Below are 20962 nucleotides of genomic sequence, written 5' to 3'. Positions count from 1 at the left end.
ATCTGGTAAAGTTGAAGATCTACATACTATACAATCCCCTAAATATACTCCTGTGCATATATCCTATACAAATGCATGTGCCAGGATACATATACAAGATTATATTCATAGCAGTATAATATGATAGATTATACATTCATAATAGATATAAATTGAAAATAATCCAAATGAACAAATGCAGCCTGATGGATAGTACTGTGCCATATAATCACACAAAGGAGACAGCAATGAAAAGGTGTAATGAGTGAATGGAGTCAAAAGGTACCAACTTCCAGGTATAAGTAAGTTCTAAGGATGTAATGTACAGCATGGCGCCTATCTATGTATCTATATATATAGAACCCTAATATGCAAATAGACTGAACGGCAGAACAACCAAAAAACCGGTCGCTATGACATACGCTGACCACCAGGGGTGCACGCAGAACATGGCAGGCGGCAGCGGCAGCAGGATGGTGGAGCAGATGAGCGGGGACGCCAGACCAAGGCAAGGCACCGCCAGTCGCTGTAATTGGGGCAAGCCTCTGGTGGTTACTGAAAATTCTTTGCTCCCGCACACCGCGGTCGCACCCAGTGCTCACACCTGCTGCCGGTGCCAGCTCCGCCCTCACCCACTGCTGGTGCCCATCACCAGCCCCAATCGCTCGGCACCATCAGCTGGCCCCAATTGTCCCTGTGGGCTTCTCCACTTCTCTGCTCCTGAGGAGCCATTGGGGTGGCAGCCGCCACTTGCACCTGATGGCTCAGTGCCAGCCCGTCACTCCATGCCATCAGCGGTGTGAGCGCAGAGGCAGGACCAGGGGCTGCAGCGGGAGGGGCCAGGCGGGGGTGCGAAGGATGGGCCGAGATGCACCCCTGTGCCCACCGCAGCCTTGCGGCCCACAGTTCCTTTCCAGGTGTACAAATTCATGCACGGGCCCCTAGTATTTAATAATATTGTATTGCATATTTGAAAGTTCTAAGAATATTTTAAAAGTTCTCATCACAAGAAAAACAATTATATATCTATGTATGGTGACTGATATTTACTAGACTTATTCTGGTGATCATTTCTCAATATATACTAATATTAAATGTTGTACTTCTGACACTAATATAATGTTGTATGCCAATTACACCTTAAAATTTTACAAAAAAGCAATTCCCAAAGTTGATTCCTTGTATGTAATGACTAAAAATAGGCAAAACTAAACTACTGAATATATTATTTAGGGATGCATATCTTTGTGGGGAGGAAGAAGGTTGTGATAAGAAAGGTGTACGAATGAAGCTTCCAAGGAGTCAGCAATGTTGTATTTTTGACAGTACCATTGGTTACATGGGCATTTCTTAAACTGTACTATTCAAGTTTTAGCATTTTTTGCATACATGTTATATTCCACAAAATGTTTTGTTAACATCTTTTTTTAAATTACTATGCTTAATGATTTTAAAAATTGCTTAATTTTTAGAGGAGGAAGAGGCGGAGAAAAAGTGAATAGTGCCATACCACTTGAACCAAAGGATTTGTGCTTGTACCTGTTTCATACTTCTTATTCCCAGGCACTGTGACGAGATGGAAGTATAGGATGTGTCCTCCTCAGACACTGGGCCTGCCTCAGTCTAGGCCCTAGACCAGGGGTCCAGTTCACTGTCCCTCAGACCATTGGAGGGCCGGACTATAGTTTAAAAAAAAAAACTATGAACAAATTCCTATGCACACTGCACATATCTTATTTTGAAGTAAAAAAACAAAACGGGAACAAATACAATATTTGTATTTGCATGTGGCCCGCGGGCCGAGGTTTGAAGACCCCTGCCCTAGACTGTACTCCTGCTTCTTTTCTGTTGCCACCACGCTTGATTCCATGCTAGCTGAAGAAATGTATCCCAAGCCTATTCTATATCCCTAAGGACTAAGCTTTATCTGAGAAGGTTTACTGGTTTCATGAAGTAGACCTTAAACACCAACTTTCCATCTCTTGGAAGGCAGCATGGTATTTGCAAAGATGATGAACTTGGAAAACCAACTGCCCTTTCACTGACTAGCTGAGCATGCAGGAAAGGTGTACCTTACCTTGCACTTTGGTCCACTCATTTATAAAGTATCACAACCCTTCACAGAATTAAAATACCAATGACATAGAGCTGTTACTCACTGTATTCTTCCAATCTGAACCTAACTCTGTTTATTATTAAAAGTTTAATATCTTTAAGATGCCTACCTCATTTTTCTTATTCCTTTTTAGGCAGTTTTATACAACGACAGATCTGTTCTGGAGAATCATCACGCTGCATCAGCTTGGAGCCTGTATCTTTCTAGTCCAGAATACAACTTCCTTCTTAATCTTGATCATGTGGAATTCAAGCGCTTTCGTTTTTTAGTCATTGAAGCAATCCTTGCCACAGACCTTAAGAAACATTTTGATTTCCTTGCTGAATTCAATGCCAAGGTTTGTTATGTAATTTATGCCTGGTATCAAAAATGGAAACCATTGTTGTCAGTGTTACTAAATGAAAGTATTATTTAATATTAAGTTAGAATTAATACTGTTCACAAAGTCATGATAAATATCTACTGTAAGATATTACATATTCCAGTATTTTAAAACAGTATTTTTATTATTATAACACATTCTAAAATACTATTGCTCGCTACATTTCCTCTCCAACACAGACTTGTAACCTTCACACGGTGACAAATCAATTATGTCCGAAGTTTTTAGGAGCAGATTTGAGGAAGTTGTGCACTGTGCCAAAGAAGGCCTTTTATGAAATTAAAGATGGACTTCACGGAAGCCAGTCATGTCTACTGCACCACACCTCTTACACCTTCTTTATATTAGTCTTTGGCTGGTGTAGGAGAGTACTCACCACTCTTCCACTTGAGAATATGCCCTCACTGTGCTAAAGAATAAGGAACGAAAAAAAATAAAAGAATAAGGAACGAAGAAGTAGGAGTCCCTGTCCTCATGGGATAGTGGTACTAATCAGCGTGTTCTATGCCCCAGACATTTGGGGTGAAAAAGTGTTAAAAACCACTGCTTTAGGTTCCTGAAGGATGCCCCTTCTTTTGCTGGCAGGAATCTATTATTTTCTTCTCATTTAAAAAAATCTTCACCTAAGAATATGCTTATTGATTTTAAAGAGGAAGAGGGGGGAAAGAGGGAGGGAAGGAGAGAGGGAGAGAGACAGATAGACATCATGGGTTGCCTCCTGTATACACCCACCTCCCCTGTTAACCTGGGATAGAACCCGAAACTCAGGTATGTGCCATAACTGGGGATTGAACCCACAACTTTACTGTGTAAGGCAGCGGCTCTCAACCTGTGGATCGAGACCCCTTTGGCGGTCGAACGACCCTTTCACAGGGGTCGCCTAAGACCATCCTGTATATCAGATATTTACATTACGATTCATAACAGTAGCACATTACAGTTATGAAGTAGCAAGGACAATAATTTTATGGTTGGGTCACAACATGAGGAACTGTATTTAAAGGGCCAGGAGGTGGAGAACCACTGGACTGTAAGGGATGATGATCCAACCAACTGTACCCTATAAAAGTTATTTTTTAACTTAGATGTTCTCCCATTACTGGCCTCACTTCTGTGCTATTTACTCTTCATTTCCTGCCATTGAACAGCACACATGCTTGTAAAGTAGGTTTATTATTCAGCATCTTCTTACACAAAGAATGCTTCCGAGGGTTGGAATTTCCTAAACTAACAATTTCCTTTAAAAAATAGCAACAAGGGAATCTGACATTGTTCGAACATGCCTCTGTGGTTTAGTAATACTTCCCAAGATTTATACCTGTCAAATGAAAATTACTTTCTCAGGGTCAGAAGTCTCATTACCTTGCAGTCTGTAGAACTATAAAACTATTGGCATATAATCAGACAAAGAGAAAACAAATAACAAAGAAAAAACCTTGTTTTAATGGGCTATTGGGAGCATTTTCTTTCTTGGAATTTAGTGTAAAGGTCGGTCAATGGCATTGATGCATTAAGTAGTTTTGGTTTAATATAAATAGTTCAACTTCAAGAAAAAAATTTGAAGACAGATTTCTCATTGAACAAAATATCAATAAATCTTATTATCAAGTGTGTTTTCCTAATTTGAAAGCTATGCTCCCTGTTTGACATTTTAGTTGCTCTCTGTTCCTGAAATAATTTATTTGTCTCTCACCATCTACTATTTTCAGCCCTACTGGTTATTTCTGTGCATAATGTCCAAAAAAATGTTTCTTCTGATAAATGGATCAAGATTTCCTTTTTACTCATTTCATGTCAAAGCTTTTCTGGGAAGTATTTGTTGATTTATCCAATTACCAAACAAATACTTACTTAGCACCAACAATGCTGCCAGCCCCGGGACATCTACACTAGGGGATGAGTCATTCTTGTCTTCCAAGGATTTAGGATCTAAATTTTGTCTTGGGAAGACATACAAATCTAAGTTACCTAGCAATAAATACCCCAACAAATATTTATTGAAAAGCCCACTATGTGCTGGGCACTGGGAACACAATAATAAATAAGTTGCCATAATACTTCCAGTTTAATGGGGAAACAGGTGTGAGCAGGCAGTTCTGCTGCAATGTGCTCAGACCTAGAATAGAGGGATGTGCAAACAGAATGTGGAGGAACCTAGGAGGGAGTGCCTCCTTCTGCCTGGAAGAGTCAGAAGTGTCCACCTGGAGTGTTCACCCTGGGCAAGACCTGAAATCTGATCAGGACTTTTGCCAGATGACAGGGACGTGAGCTGGTTACTGGGCAAAAGAAACAGCGAGGGAGGAATCATGGTCCACTCAGATGGCAAATGACTCCTCATGTCTGGAGCCTCAGTGCAATAGACAGGGGAGCAATGTGAGACCGGGCAGGGTGGCCAGGGACAGTTCTTGGAGGGCTGATTTTATCTTGTAGCTGAGGGGATGTGGAGCTATTGAAGACTTTAAGCAAAGGAGTAATATGACAAGACAATAAAAAGAGATGTGGCCAAGTAGCGTGTAAGAGGTGGTGCCAGAGCAGCACTGACAGCAGTTGCCTGTTAAGGTTCAAGTCGCAGCCCCACAGCTTACTAACTAGTAAGACCTAACCCAAGTCACCCAATCTTTTTATGCCTTGGTTTCTTCATTTGTGAAAATAAAGATGAATGTTATGGAGAGGACCAGCCAGTGTGGCTCAGTGGATTGAACAGCATCCCATGCACCAAGAGGTTTCCAGTTCCATTCCCGGTCAGGGCTCATGCCCAAGTTGCAGCTTGATCCCCAGTGAGGGGTGTGCACGAGACAGCTGATCAATGACTCTCTCTTATCAATGTTTCTATTTCTCTCTCTCCCTTTCTCTCTAAAAATAATAAAAAAATATTTTTAAAAAAAGGAAGTTATGGAGGGGATACACGAGTTATGCAAGTACTTAGAAAGGAGCCCAGAATAGTAAGTGTCATTAGGTTTTACTTATTGTATGTAGTAGCGTAATCATCATAATTTTAGTAATGATGTCACTTAGGTTTGGCATAAAGCAAGTGGGATTTGAGCTGGAGTTCCCACCAGGAAAGAAGGGCATGTTTTTCTACCTTGGTTTTTGATGCAATAGTCAAAGCCAGAGCAAAAGGGAAGTCTTGGCCTCTGACAGCATCTATTGGGTTCTTTGAACCCCTATTTCTCCCCATGTCACAGCAGCGAAACATGGTCCTTGAGCAGAGTTTCGGGGGGTGGGGAGGAGTTGGCACCTTTATTTTGCCTTTGCTGGGTCTTCACCGTGAAGTGTGGCTCCAGGAAGGACCCTATAGATTACTCACTCATTTTACAAGTAGGAAAAATGAGTCATAGTTCTCAAAAGCTTCTTCTGTGGTCACACCACCAGTTAATCTCAATACTGCAGGTGCCTCTCATCAGGGGTCCTGCTGCCCAGGTCAGTTTCCTTCATACCACTCCATGCCATCTGCACCACAGACACTTTCTAGTCTTGGTTAGAGTTTTTCTGTTTCCTTCTGGCACATCTCCAAACTGGCCTAGTGAATGAATATTTGTTTCATAACTCATAATTAGAAAAAGACTCTCTTAGGCCCAAGTCCCCCAAACACACTCCTCTCTCTCTCTCTCTTTAGAACCATTTTATTTATAGTGATGACATTCAATATTATATTAGTTTCAGGTGTGCAATACAGTGATTAGATATTTATATAACTTGTGAAGTGATCCCCCATAGTCTTGCACCTACCTGACACCATACATAGTTATGACAATATTATTGACTATATTCCCTATGCTGTACTTTACATCCCTGTGACTATTCTGTAACTACTAATTTGTACTTCTTAATCCCTTCACTTTTTACACCTAGCCCCTCTTTCTTCTGGCCACCCTCGGTTTGTTCTCTATATCTGTAAGTTTGTTTTTTTGATTTGTTCTTTTGTTTCTTAGATTCCACATATAATTTAAATCATATGGTATTTGTCTTTCTCTGTCTAACTTACTTCACTTAGCATAAAAGCCTTTAGGTTCATTCATATTGTGGCAGATGATAAGTTTTCATTCTTATGATGGCTGAGTAATATTCCATTGTATATCTGTACTACTTTTTTTTTATCCATTCACCTTTTGATTGGAGCATTTAATCCATCAGCATTTAAAGTAATTATTGATAGTTATTTAGTTATTGCCATTTTATTGTTTTCTGATTGTTTTCATGGTTCTCTGTTCCTTTCCTACTCTCTTGCATGCTGATAACTTTCTGTAGTATTGTGTTTGGATTCCTTTCCCTTTTTTTCTTGTATACCTCTTGTAGATTTTTGTTTTGTGGTTACCATGTGCTTCATATATACCAGGCTATGTTTATGGCAGTCTATTTTAAGCTGATCGTTACCTAAGTTCTAACGCATTCTAAAATCACTACCATTTTTACTCACCCCCTTCACATTTATGTTTGTCATTTTTTACTTCTTTAGTGTATGTGTTTGTGTGTATCCCTTACTTTATTGTTGTAATTACACATGATCATCCTACTTTTGCCTCTTAAAATTTGTATTAGCTTTAGTATTGGTTGATCCACTGCTCTGATTATGTGTTTGCAGTAAGATTTTTACAGGCGAAAGATTACCTAAGTACTTTGAAATCTGTGTTTCCCAGAGACTTCTATTCCAAAGTCTCTCAGAAAGGCACCACAAGAAACTGTAGGAGGTCCAGAGCTCCAATCAAGAGTTCTCCTTTACTAGTTGTTCTGTGGTGGTGGTCTGTGTAAATTTTCCTTTGACAAAAGGGTTTGGTGCCAAAAAACTACCATCACACTATTCAAAACTCACTGATCTGGCCCATTCACTTCATTTTTCACAAAAGGAAATTTGGGTTATTAAAAAAGGTATAGTAATTTGCCTTATAATGATAATTACTATTTATTTAAATAGCGATGTTAGCATTTACTATGAATCAGGGATTTTTCATTTGTTAATAATCTCCATGGCTATTCGGCTAGCTTGATATTGCTTTTTCTATCCTCTAGATCAGTGGTTCTCAACCTTCCTAATGCCGCGACCCTTTAATACAGTTCCTCATGTTGTGGTGACCCCCAACCATAAAATTATTTTCATGCTACTTCATAACTGTAATTTTGCTACTGTTATGAATCATAATGTAAATATCTGATATGCAGGATGTATTTTCATTACAATTAAACATAATTAAAGCAGAGTGATTAATCACAAAAACAATATGTAATTATATACTGGTCTTAGGTGACCTCTGTGAAAGGGTCGTTTGACCCCAAAAGGGGTCGCGACCCACAGGTTGAGAACCGCTGCTCTAGATGCAGAGGACTTCAGGAGATTCAACAATATTTTCAGTATCACACAATAAATTAGCAAGTCATTCTGAGTCAGGATTTTAAACCATAGATCTCAGCTTCTTTAAACCATATCACATTTGTCTTTCACAGCTAGAGCCAACTTCTCCTTAGATACTTAAATATTTTCTTTTTTTGAGGTACAAAGTTACAATTCTATATGATTTATTGATGTTTTGCATATATATACTTATATATTATATTACATATTAATGTATGTGTATACACACACACACACAAATTATAATCCTCTGTGGTAATCACAGACATGGAAACCCATGGTTATGTTTTTTTAGTCTCTGCTTCTATTGAAACAAAATTATAATAACATTTTAAATTCAAGGGAAACTTAACCATAGATGTCCATATTATGGCACAAATAGATTAAACGAAGCATTTACTGAAATTCCTGCCTGTCAGTTGGATAGGAAAATTTTAAGGTAATTTAGTAGAAACAACAAAACTCCTGTGCCCTCAGAACCTAAAATAATTCTGTTTTTCCAAAACAGGCCAATGATGTAAATAGTAATGGTATAGAGTGGAATAATGAAAATGACCGCCTCTTAGTATGCCAGGTGTGCATCAAACTGGCAGATATCAATGGCCCAGCAAAAGTTCGGAACTTGCATTTGAAATGGACAGAAGGCATTGTCAATGAATTTTATGAGCAGGTGAGTTGAAACATGAGATTGGTGGGATTTTGAATAGCTGCCATCTGAAGACACTAACTACCCTTTGGGATTTGGAAAGCTACATTCAGTGTTTGAAATCTGAATTGCTTTGCTTAAGGATGGTTAGAAATAGTTTCATTTGCTCTGGTCTTAGTATATTCTCTGCTCTTTTTGCCTTTGCTGCTGATATTAAAAAAAAAAAAGCTTATAGCCTATCTAAAGTGGGTTGAATGTACTTGAGTATAGAGGTAAGGACAGACTACATTATGATTCCAAGGTCCCTTTCAACCCTGAAAACCAATAGCCTATGATAATTTATTTCTAAATGAAGTTGTTTTTAACTGATTCAGGTTGTACTTAGATTATACAGTGGGGCCTTGACTTACAAGTGTCCCGACTAACGAGTTTTTCAAGATACGAGCCGTCTCTCTCGGCCGATTTTTTGCTTTGAGTTGTGAGCTAAAATTCGGATTACGAGCCAACTTCAGATACCCCACCGCTAGTTGGCGCAGCGAACGTCACAGTGAACGCCACAACATCAGCCCAGCATCACGTGTCTCACTCGTTCACTTTATGATTTGACATATGAGTAATATGAGTTACGAGCTCCGTCACGGAATGAATTAAACTCTTAAGTCAAGGGCCCACTGTATTTAAAGACTATCAACCATCTTCAGCTCTGCTATAAAAAGATTGCCTTAGAAACATCAACTGGGTAAAAGTCCTGGCAGAGGATAAGAAATTAGAGAGCTAGAAATGGGGACAAAGTAGAGCTTAATGGTTTTCAAGGATTCAAAGATGTAAACATGGTCTTTTCTCATGTGTTTTAAACTCTTGTCTTGAAAACTAATCCTACCACTTTGCAGAATCTTTACCATTTTTTGAGGTTCAGTTTTGAGGCTCTCTACAATGTAGGAGTATACCGATTTCCCCACAAGCCTAATATTTCATTATCTCCAAAACATCAAACACATCTTCTTGACTTTTGAATTACATTCCTTGGGAATCCTTAACTGACCCTAATAACCAGAAAAAAAATCAATATATCTACCATGTGAGGCCTCTGTGAGGCTTTCTTACCATGAGTTGAAACTCTAGCAGGAGTGATGAAGTGGAGTCTATAAAGCATGCACAGTTACCTGTTGCACCTGTCACACCCAGATTGTATCAAATGACCAATAAATGTGCAATGTCTTTCAGCCACCTTAGCTAAAGGTCCCAACACAATGTGTACTCTGCTGTTCATAGGTTAAAATATTCTACACTGTGTAATCACAGAATTACTATTTTACTATTCTGATATACTTGAACTAAATTATTTGTACTTTTGGGTAATATATGGTTATAAATATTTGCCTAATCTGTAGTAATCAGTTTGCATAGTCCCATATTCATTCTTAAAGATAACGGAAGCCTGTTTCAGGTTTTAATTTATGTTCACAAAATAATTTAATGCTAAGGAAAATGCCATCTGTACAGAGGTAATTATAAAGTATTAATATATGCCAGATTTAGAAAACGCACTGATTTCATTGAAAAAAAAACATTTGAAAAGTTCATTTCAACCCAGTTTACAATATAATTATTTTTAAAGTATATAGAATTAATTCTTATTGAACAAACTTAAAGCCATGACTGAGGTTGAATCCTGGTTCCTTTTCCTTACCAGCAGTGTGACCTTAACCTCTCTGCCTCGGTTTCCCCATTTATAAAACAGGAATGTTGATGGCACCTGCCACATAATTTATTTAATCCTCACAACAACCGTAATATTTAAAGTCTTAGAAAAGTCCCTGACACATAAGTGCTCCATAAATGTTAGCAATTATAATTCCTGATCTTTCACTAAAAATCACATATTTCAGGCAGTATCACTTAAATTTTCCAGGTTTCATTATTCATATGCCAAAGGAGAAAAAATAACATCCTACCATAGAATTGTTATGAAGGTTAATGTGCTAATCTATATGAAAGTTCTAGTTAACCCTCATCAAAACTATTACATTTCCTCTCATTCTAGCTATGCTACTAAACATCTTTGAGATATGGAGGCAAAATTCTAACCTTACCCATCTTTTTATCATTGTAATTATACTAGCTTTATATTCCTATATCTAAGTGCCATGGGCTTAGAAAAGCCACTTAATCAAACAAAAAAAAAGTATTAAACCTATGAAATTGTAGAATCCTGTGGGCAACCTCAACTGGTTTTAAAAAAAACACCATTAATAGTTTTCTTAGTCATAGAAGATTTAAATCACAGGACAGTTCATCACTGCGACAGTTTCATAAGGATCTATGACTCATCTTGCCTGCAGCATTTGTGCATTATGGAAAGTATTCATTCCCCATAGCAACCCTGTAAAATAGATTCTTAAAATTTTACACATGAATTGAACATAGAGCTTGCCCAACACCCTCTAGGTAATAGGTGGCAAAAGCAGGTTTTAAAACTAGGTGTCTGATCTTATACTGTGCTCTCCAGAACCCTAGAGGCCACAGTGAGAGGGTATCTCAGGGCAAGAAATTGGGGCTCTGAGCCCAGGATCCTCACCTCAACCACAGTAGCTCTACTTCTTTCTGTTTTACATATTAGGCTTTTTTATTTACATTCATGGAAGGGTTCTGCTATTACAAAAGGGGAGGAGTGTTGAAAAGCATTTGCAAAACTCTGTACGTTTGCAGAACCGCTACAACAAGTGTTTCCATTTACAGTCTCCACCTAGGACAAAGAAAATCTGTATTTGACACTAAGGAATTTTGCAGGTTGTTAGTAAATTTGCTAATACTTTAAAAAGACGTGTTTTTTTCTTGTTAACTGGGTATCAATTAACTGAGTGTGAGAATAAAGTTTTTTTCGTTTGTGTGGTTTTTTTACTTGTTATTTTACTTTATTTTTTTTAGTCAGAAGATTAAGTAAAAAGTAAGAGACTGTAAGATTGGATGAGTAAGTGAGAATAAAGTTTTGTTTAGGATTTCTCAAATATTAGAGAAATACTTACAGTTGAAATGATAGAGAAATAATTAGATTCATTGGGACTTTTTGTAAAAATTATTTTTATGTAGACTATGCTTATTTAAAAAAAACACCCTCAAGATAATTTAACAGCAAAGCTTAGTAATTGTTCTCTTAACAGTTAAAAATGTACTTTTCTCTTTAAAATGATCAGGGAGATGAAGAAGCAAATCTTGGTTTGCCCATCAGTCCCTTCATGGATCGTTCTTCTCCTCAACTAGCCAAGCTTCAAGAGTCCTTCATCACCCACATTGTGGGTCCCCTGTGTAACTCGTACGATGCTGCTGGTTTGCTCCCGGGCCAGTGGATAGAAGAGGAAGAGGATGATGACACTGAAAGTTGTTCTGATGAGGATGGTGAAGAATTAGATACAGATGATGAAGAAATAGAAGGCAATCTAAATCCTAGTAAGAACCTAGCAATACTATTTACTCAATGTTCTTAACTGAAATATCCATTTAATTTGGATTTGGATCCTTGTTTTAAAGATTCAGTAGTCTTATCCTGAATAACTACGATGTAAGTGTTCAGGTTATGAGTTCCTACTGTGGGCTGGGTACCCATTGCTAATGCTGTCACATGACAAGCTCTCGTAGTTAAAGTAGCATCTCTTGAGGTGTTGTCCTCCAATCAGTGCTCCTCAGCAGGCTGTACCTGTGCATGCATGACAGGACTGTCACCACACCTGGACAGAAGGGAGGAGGTGGGTGGGTCCTACTGGCTAGTCCTCCTTTACCACACCCCACCCTTCCTGGCCTGTTACTCTGCCCTTCATATAGACTTTAGAAATGGATCAAAACAGTTGGGAAAACTGCCCTGGCCAGTTTGGCTCAGTGGATAGATCATCAAACTGAAGGGTCCTGGGTTCGATTCTAGTCAAGGGTACATGCCCAGATTGTGGGCTCGATCCCTGGTGGGGGGTGTGCAGGGGGAAGCCGATCGATGATTCTCTCTCGTCATTGACATTTCTCTCTCTCCTCCCTTCCTCTCTGAAACCAATCAATATATATTAAAAAGCAGTTGGTCCTCTACCTTCCTCTCTGAAATCAATAAAAATATAGATTTTTTAAAAAGCAGTTGGGAAAACTGACTTAAGAGGAGAACCAAGGTTTGTGGCATTACAGATTTTAATTATAAAATTGTAGGGGCACCATTTTCTATATAAAGCAAAGAGTATAGATAGAAAATGAAAAACATTTGTTACCTTTGTATCTGTAAATGAAGTCAGTTATTTGCTCTTTAAAGTAGAATTTAAATATCTAATTACTTTGTTTTCCAAGCATGCTGTATACAGAACAGATAACTACAAAGAACCCCATCCACCATCACCCCAAAGTTGTCTTAATATTAGAATAGTGAAAAGTAATCTTTTCATTACCATCTGAGTATCATCTTGGGAAGTTGGCTGGCTTCTGAAAGTCTATACTCACCCAAATTTTTTAAATCCTCACCTTAGGATATGTTTTCATTCACTTTTAGAGAAAGACAGGAAGAGAGAGAGAGAGAGAGAGAGAGAGACAGACAGACATCGATTGGTTGCCTCCCGTACACATCCCTACTGGGGATCAAACCCACAACCTAAGTATGTCCTAAGTATGTGTCCCCTGACCAGGAATCGAACTTGCAACCTTTTTTTTTGACAATGCCCAACCAACTGAGCCACCTGGCCAGGGCTACTCAACAAAATTTTGATGTTTAATATATTAAAAAATCCTAAAACGGTTGGTTTTATCATTTGATATTTCAGTGCCATCTCCCCCCTACACACACACACTTCCATAATCTCATTTTCTGCTTTACTTTTAACAGTATTTGTTACATTTTTAAAATTGATTTTTAGAGAGAGAGGAAGGGAGAGGAGGGTAGAGAGATAGAAACATCGATGGGAGAGAAAACACGGATCAACAGCTTCCTGCACGCCCATATGGGGATCAAGCCATAACCGGGGCATGTGCCCTGACTGGGAATCAAACCAGTGACCTCTTGGTTCAATCTTATTGTTTATTACTATAACGCCAGTGCTTAGATAGCACCTAGAATATGATAGGCACTCAGGTATTTATTGAAAGAATGGCTGAATCATATTGCTATGGCTAAAATATCTATACTTTTTAATTTCACAGAACCAGAGAGAAGAAAAGGCAGACAGCGAATATTTTGTCAGCTAATGCATCACCTCACTGAAAACCACAAGATATGGAAGGAGATGATAGAGGAAGAAGAGAAATGTAAAACTGATGGGAATAAACTGCAGGTGGAGAATTCTTCCTTACCTCAAACAGATGAGATTCAGGTGATCGAAGAAGCTGATGAAGAGGGAGAGACCGTTTGAGTGAAACAAAGACATAATGAAGAATCCCGAGGGCTGTGCCTGAGGGTTGGGAATTCACTGTGCTGACTCTGAACTGACCATTCCCACGTGGACAGGCCGTCTTACTGTGAGGGGATCCCTGCGGTGCCTGCGGTTTCCCACTCTTTGCACTTTCACCACAAACTAGGAAACTATTCCTAGAGCTTGGCTTCACCTGACTCATGTCGCAAGCCCTTACTTAATGCCTCACTGGTATAGGAATACTTTGTCACCATACTGCTCTGTGGGTGGAAAGCACTAACTTTTCAGGAGGGAGATCTAGAACTAAAAGTTCAAGTAACTTTTACTGTAGTTTCCAAAGTGGCCAGAACTTCTTGCTTTCATGAAAACTGGATTCATATTGTATTTCCAAATGTGTCCTTTATGTATTTGAATGTTTTGGGGGAGAAAGTCTGTGCCTATTTAAAAAGGAATCCAGTGTCTCCTTTCCAAGGGATCTGTTCAGTGCCATACACTGTTGAGTGCTGTTCACCCAGCTAGACTTACCCACGAAGGACTGAGCTTTGTTATATTTAACAAAATCCACACGCATCAATTTCTGATGCTTTTACCTGTTGTGTATTATTTACTGTGTGTGTTTTATTTCTGTTCTTAGTATTCAGCTTTGGCGTAGAAATCAGAAGTCTGAATTCTAGCCTTTTTGACTTTATATTCCATGGTCGAATTTTAAAGCTGTTTAGGTTTAACAATGAAGGAATTTTATTCTTTAGTCAAAACTGTTCTCATTTTTACTCTTGCTCAGGATTAGTATTTTTAAACATTCAATTAATATAATCCCAACACATATTTTCAAAAGAAAAAAAACCTTTTCCTAGTATTGATATTAACCTTTTATGAAAGCATTATTTTATCTTTTCTTAGAAAAATGAGACTAATTAGAACCACGGAAAAGATGTGTCTTTTGCCTTAATGTAAAAAAAATCAAATGAGACTATCCTGTCAAAGGTAAAGAACAAAAGAAATAGTGTGAGTTCTGGAAGACACATTCATTGCATAAGTAATTGGAATATGTACTTATTTTTATATCTTAGGTGCCACATGTTTAGTTACTGTAAAACTAATGTTTATCTTTCTATTAATTTCCTTTTGCCTCAAGATTACATGAGAGAAATTACCTATGACTACTCAAAACTTCTAGAGCCCAATGCAAGTCGAATTTCTGAGATGTGAAGTAAATGGTGGGAATACTAATATAATTTTTATATAACAAATCTAAATATTTTAGTAAATCGTTTCATGCAAAAGCACACTGCACATTAATATAACTGCAAAGAAAATGGAACATATTTACAATGTTTATAAGCTTGTTAGTTTCTGTTAGGGTCCAGACTTGTACCCTAGCTGTGATAAAATTTGAAGATATAAAGAGCAGAATAAGATGGTAGACTAATATTTCTTATTATTCATGGAGACCGTATTTTATTTTGGATCCATTCAGCTTTTGTAGGCATTAAAATTATTAATTTTCCAAGGTAATTCCTTTTAAGAAATGATGTCAGCAGGGAATTTCTTGCCTACCTAGAATTGTTGGCTTACCTGAAAGATGTCAATGTAAAATCTACGGAACTGTTGGATGTTTTGATCCTGTAGAGTATCCTAATTTTTAATGAATCACTAAGCTTTATTTATTAGACATGGTGAGTGCTGAGTGCCTTCTGCCACTTTTGCTACCATCGCCACATCATCTGTAAACTGGTCCTACATCCCTAATAAAATTGTAACTAATTTATTGAGTTTGCACTTGTAATATATATATATCTTGTGCTTCTCTTTCTCCAGGGTGCATTTTGCATCTGCATATCCCTGCTATTGCAAAGTACATATATTTGTGTAAATTCACATGTAGCATGTATGCATAATGAAACAATAAAATTTCCTTACTTTCTATTTTATTAAAATTTTGTATTGGGTCTAGTGTATATTTGTGTTTTCTTAAAAGAAGCATGTTTTTCTATTAAAATACTATGAATTTGATATTATTTTAACTGCTTGTAGAAATAATCTTGCAGTGCTTACTAACACATTTTTCTCCATAAAAAAACCTACCTTTTTAAGTTATTTCATGATTTCCTGCTAGTCTCACTGATTTTGCTGGTGCTATTCTCTTTTTCTACTTATTTTTACAAGAATCCTGGAAATTCTGGCTATTGCTTAAATAGTCAGAAATTTCCTCTTTCTAGATTGCATCATCTCATGGAAGCAAACTTTACAGAAGAGATGAATGTCTTTATTACAGTTGCCAGGCTAATGTGAGCACGTCTAGAGGATGTATGGGAATGGCATGTGGACGACAATGAACAGTTTCCCAGAGGCAAGTGGCTTTTATGCTGAGAACTGAAGAGTTATGAGTTAGCGTGGCACTGATAGCTGTGGAGAGAAAGAATAACAGCATGTGTAGAAGCCGAAAGAGAAAGCATCTCCACATTGGAGCCAAGAGAGATTTACTTAGGGTGGCCAAAACATAGAATGCAAGAGAGGGAGTGGTAGAGAGAGGGTGGTGAATAAAGGGCCTTATAAGCATGGCATGTCATTAACCTATGCGAAATGGGGAACAATTGAGTTTTAATTGGGAAGAGTCACACATTGGCTTTACATTTTATGAGGATCACTCAACATACTATGTTGAATGGAAGAGTAAGATTAGACATGGGGAGATCTCTGATCTAGACTCAGATAGACTATAGGACTACAGGTAAGTGTTGATGTTGCTAGTTTGTTAACCACATGTGGAGTAGCCAGTTTCTAAAACAAATACTTCAGGAAGAAGAAAAATGACCCCAGAGGGGAGATAGGAGATGCATGATGGAAAAGAAAAAGCAAAGAATAAACAACTTGCCGAACCGGTTTGGCTCAGTGGATAGAGCGTCTGCCTGCGGACTGAAGGGTCCCAGGTTCGATTCCGGTCAAGGGCATGTGCCTTGGTTGCGGGCACATCCCCACTGGGGAGCGTGCAGGAGGCAGCTGATCGATCTCTCTCATCGATGTTTCTAACTCTCTATTCCTCTCCCTTCTTCTCTGTAAAAAATCAATAAAATATGTTTAAAAAAAAAGAATAAACAACTTGTTTAGGTAAAGCTATAAACATTTATATGAACTAAAAATATTTTGTGGGATTTAGAGAAAATGAAAAACCACAAAAAAATCAAGAAAGAGTAAAGTTGCTTAAGGGTCTTGTATAGTTTAGGAAACTAAGATGTTAACTCATATTATGTATATACTAGTGACAGGTACAGGGATTCGTGCACATTGAAAGGAAATGAATTAGAATAAATATTTTAATATTGCTATTCGTCCTTTATAATAGAAGTGTCAGAGATTAACGAAAATTAGTAAAATATATATGAAAATGATATATAAATTGACTAATAAACAATAACATGATATAACAAAAACAAAGACATGATATAAAAAGAACAAAAACATCTCTCATTGCTATTTCTAACTCTATTCCTCTCCCTCTCTGTAAAAAATAAAATAAAATAAAATAAAATAAAATATATTTAAAAAAATTAAAACATGATATAAAAACAACATTGATAAAAACAATGATAAATTGGTGAGGCCAGTGTCAGACGGGGACAAATCAATTCTTGGAATCAGAACAACCTCTCCTCCGCAGATTCTGCTAGTACTTCAGCTTCGCTAGTACTTCAGCTTCGATTATATTAGGTCGCAATCTTTTGATAATATAGTACCATTACCCCATTTACTATTAAGATTTCTCAATAGCACTGCCGGCCCCTCGCCCACCCGCAAGGAGGCAGCAGGGTGAGCGTCGGCTGAAATGAACCGGGCTGCGGCGGGCCCAGGAGGCGACATACAACTGCTGGCAGAAGAAAGAAAAGACCGGGCCGCCAGTGGTTCTCTCGGCGAGTTGGTTCTCTCGTCGGGACACACGCGGGGTCCCACCACCAGAGGCCCCAGCCCAGGGATGGTCCGCGGATCCCAGGAAACGCCTTCTCTTCGTGAGGCCCGCCCCGCCGCCACCAGCCAAGAGCACCTGGTCTTTTCTCCCGGGTGCACGCGCCCCACTCTGCCTGGGGACGCCACCAGCCCACCCCAGAGGTGGGGGGCCGAGCGGCAACACCGGCGCGCAAAGGCCGGTTCTGGGTGGGACCGCGGCAAAAGGCCGCTTTTCGGGTGACCGGCGCGGTTGGATGCCGCCCTCGGGACCACGAAGGCGCGGGAGTTCCCAGGGACGTGGGGGCCGGGAAGGTCCCCCGGGACAGGGTCGGCACAGGGCCATCCGAGCGCTCGCAATAGCGCCGCCAGGAGGGAGCAGCACGAGAGAAAACACCGCATCGGCGAGGAAAGGAAAGGAAAGGAAAGGAAAGGCAGGAACTCACGGTCAGCCCCGCTGGCATCGCGGACTCGGTCCCATCACGACCGCTCACGGCCAGGCCCCCTCACGTGAGGGGGACGGGCGTGCCTCCCCTGTCCCGCCGGATTCCCGATTCCCCCGGGCTCCTCCGTGCACCGCCGCAGCGGCACCCCGGGAACGGAAACGACGCCATCCGCTCGGCCTCGGAACCTGAGGAAAGACCCGGAGCCTAGGAGCACCCCGAGGGCCAAGACGAAAACAGCGCGCACCCAAGGGGAGGCGTGCGATGCCGCGTGGAGGGCCGCCCACGAGACACGGCCGGGAGGCGAGCGGAGAGTGTCCGCTGCGTCCGAAGACCGTGGGCGTTGAGACCGAGGTCGGGCTGGGTTCCGCACCCCTTCCGTCCGCGCAGCGCCACCGGACAGGGGGGAGCGGAGAGGGGCCCCGGGCAGGGCGAGCAGAGCGGTCCATTCGCCAGGAATGTCCGCCCCTCGTCCCGAGAGCGTGACCGACGTCACATCGATCCGCAGCGGCGGGAACCACACCAGCGGCCGCCCAGAAGGGAGCGAGGCGAGGACAGCGGCACGGCCTGCGCTTCAGCCTCGCCAGGGAAACCCCTCCTCGGGCAGAGAAGCAGGGTTCGCCGGCCCAAGGCGCACACCAGCCGGCGCGCAGGCCCGAGGCGTGCGGCTTTGCTCGGGGCCGGGACAGGAAGTCAGGCTTCTGGTCGCGGCCGAAACGCCCCCGGGACCCCGGTCCTCCAATCACCCGAGGACAGCACGTCCACACTTATCTTCCAGGCAAAACACTGACGGTTCCCAGTGACGGGGCGTCTGTCTACAGATCACACCGGCCTCCTGGGAGCTGGTGACGGCCCCGGAGACCCCACAGGACTCCATCGCCACCAAAGAAAGGGGGGGGGGGGGGGGGACGACAAGGAAGGGACGGGGCTATCTGGTCGACCCCTAAAGCCTGTTAAGAGTGTGCCTTCCACCAAGGTCAGGGAGCCCCGCGCTGCGCCCCAGGGAATCTGCGTCCCAGGAGGACCCGGTGCTCCCGCCACACCTGTGTTCCCTGAGAGCCAGTGTTCCCCGCCGGCCCTGTGCTCCCGGCCGCCCCAGGTGTCTGCATCCCCCTTCCGCACAGCCCCTTCCGAGTCTTCCCAACAGCAGAGCCCAGCGCCCCCAGCTACAGCCAGGCCTGGTGGAACCCTGCGCAGGCCGCCCAGCGCAGGGTCCCCGCTGCTCCTGCTCCAGCTCCAGCTCCAGCCCCTACGCCTTCAGTTTCTCTCCCAACCCTGTTGTGACCCCTGGATTCACAGACCGGCTCTCACCCCAAGGCCCCTTGGAGAGGTCCTTTTCCTCCCGCACGCCGTGGGATGAGAGCGACGTGGTCCTCTACAAGTTACTGGATCCATAAGGGATTCTGTCCCCATCAAGTCCCGCAGTTGCCGCGGGACCAGAGGAGACCAGGGTGTGCGCCCATGCGGGTGCGAGAAGCGCTGATCAGTGTATCTTTGCCGTCAGCGCACCTCCAAGTATCCAATGTGGGGAGAAGGCATTGGCTCTGCTCACTGCGTGGCCAACGCAAATGCCTCGCGCGCAGCTCCGCGGTCCTGGCTGCCCGCATTGGGGCGCACGTGACCTCGCTGCGAGTTCTCACGGCTGCTCGCGGCATAGCTGCTCGCGGTGCAGGTTCCACTGGACCCAGCCCAGCTCCTCCTGGCGGCGCGCTCTGGGACCTGCAGGACTCGGGGAGCTTTTCGTGTTTGTACCTCTGCTGACTCGTGGCTTCGTGGTGCTTTTCCTATTTCATTCCCTGGCCACGGAGAATGTACCCCCTTCTCGCGGCATAATTGAACACTAGAAGACTCAACTCATAACGTGTCTATATTTTTACTCGTTTCTCTGAATGTATTTGAGTTTATTCTATTTCTTGGCAATGAACGTGTTACAAACCTTTCTCCTATTTGTATATTATATAAGTAAAATTTCTTGATTTTAATGTAGTCTGTTTCAGTATGACTCATTACCTGTTGTTATATGATTATGTGTTTGTCGTTTTCATCAAGTGGCAAACTGATGCTGCAAAATAATAAATGTATTAAAAATTTTTTTTTAAAAAAAGAGCATGTCTCAGACAGGCCGCAGCAAAAGGAGCGGCCGAGTCTGGTGTCCCGGGGGACCTTTACGGTCAGCCCAGCCAGCATTGCGGACCCGGAGCCTAGGAGCACGCCGGGGGCGCGGGTGTCAAGGCCCGAAGTCCCAGCCGCGGGCAGGACAGCCTATAGGCGAATCTCCGGCTACACCCCAGCGGTAACCCGTTCGGTCGTGCGGAGGGGCAACAGCGAGTGCTGGCCCACCCGCTCCCAGCCGCAGCCACGCCCTCAGTCCTGCAGGTCCCATCTCCGGAGGGAGAACGGGCCACGAACCTCCGAACCGGCACCGCCAGCACGATCCTGACAGCGCCGCCAACCTCTTGGAAGTCAGCCGCGAGCATCGCGGCCGCTTCCCCTCCCTGGACGCTCAGCGAGGACGGAACAATATAAAAGCGGCGGCCAGGTAGCTCCGGACCACCGGCGCCGGTCATGGGACCGATCCGGGCAACGGCCGCAAGGGCGTCCCATCGCCGCCGGAAGGGCCTATCGCGTTGCCCTACCCCTCCTCCCCAGGCTGTCTGCGGTCTCGCGGGGCCGCCCACGGTCCTGCCGTACATTCCCCGGTGCCCGCTCCCCACACCTCGAGGACCACTCCACTGCCC

General features: G+C 42.1%; 1 protein-coding gene across 1 annotated transcript in view; it reads left to right on the top strand.

Moving 5' to 3' along the window:
* The window catches only part of PDE3B (phosphodiesterase 3B), a 153099-nt gene extending 137331 nt beyond the window's left edge, over positions 1–15768 (top strand). Inside the window, exons 13-16 of the mRNA XM_023754508.1 lie at positions 2229–2432; positions 8333–8494; positions 11665–11917; positions 13634–15768. Coding sequence (XP_023610276.1) covers positions 2229–2432; positions 8333–8494; positions 11665–11917; positions 13634–13842 — 828 coding nt within the window. The 3' untranslated portion in view covers positions 13843–15768. The remainder of the gene's footprint in view (positions 1–2228; positions 2433–8332; positions 8495–11664; positions 11918–13633) is intronic.
* The last annotated feature ends 5194 nt before the right edge of the window (positions 15769–20962 follow it).

Source organism: Myotis lucifugus, unplaced genomic scaffold (genome assembly GCF_000147115.1).
Source record: "Myotis lucifugus unplaced genomic scaffold, Myoluc2.0 scaffold_61, whole genome shotgun sequence".
In the NCBI taxonomy this organism is placed as follows: domain Eukaryota; kingdom Metazoa; phylum Chordata; class Mammalia; order Chiroptera; family Vespertilionidae; genus Myotis; species Myotis lucifugus.
Note: the sequence above shows the minus strand (reverse complement) of the source record. Positions and strands in the feature narration are given on the sequence as shown.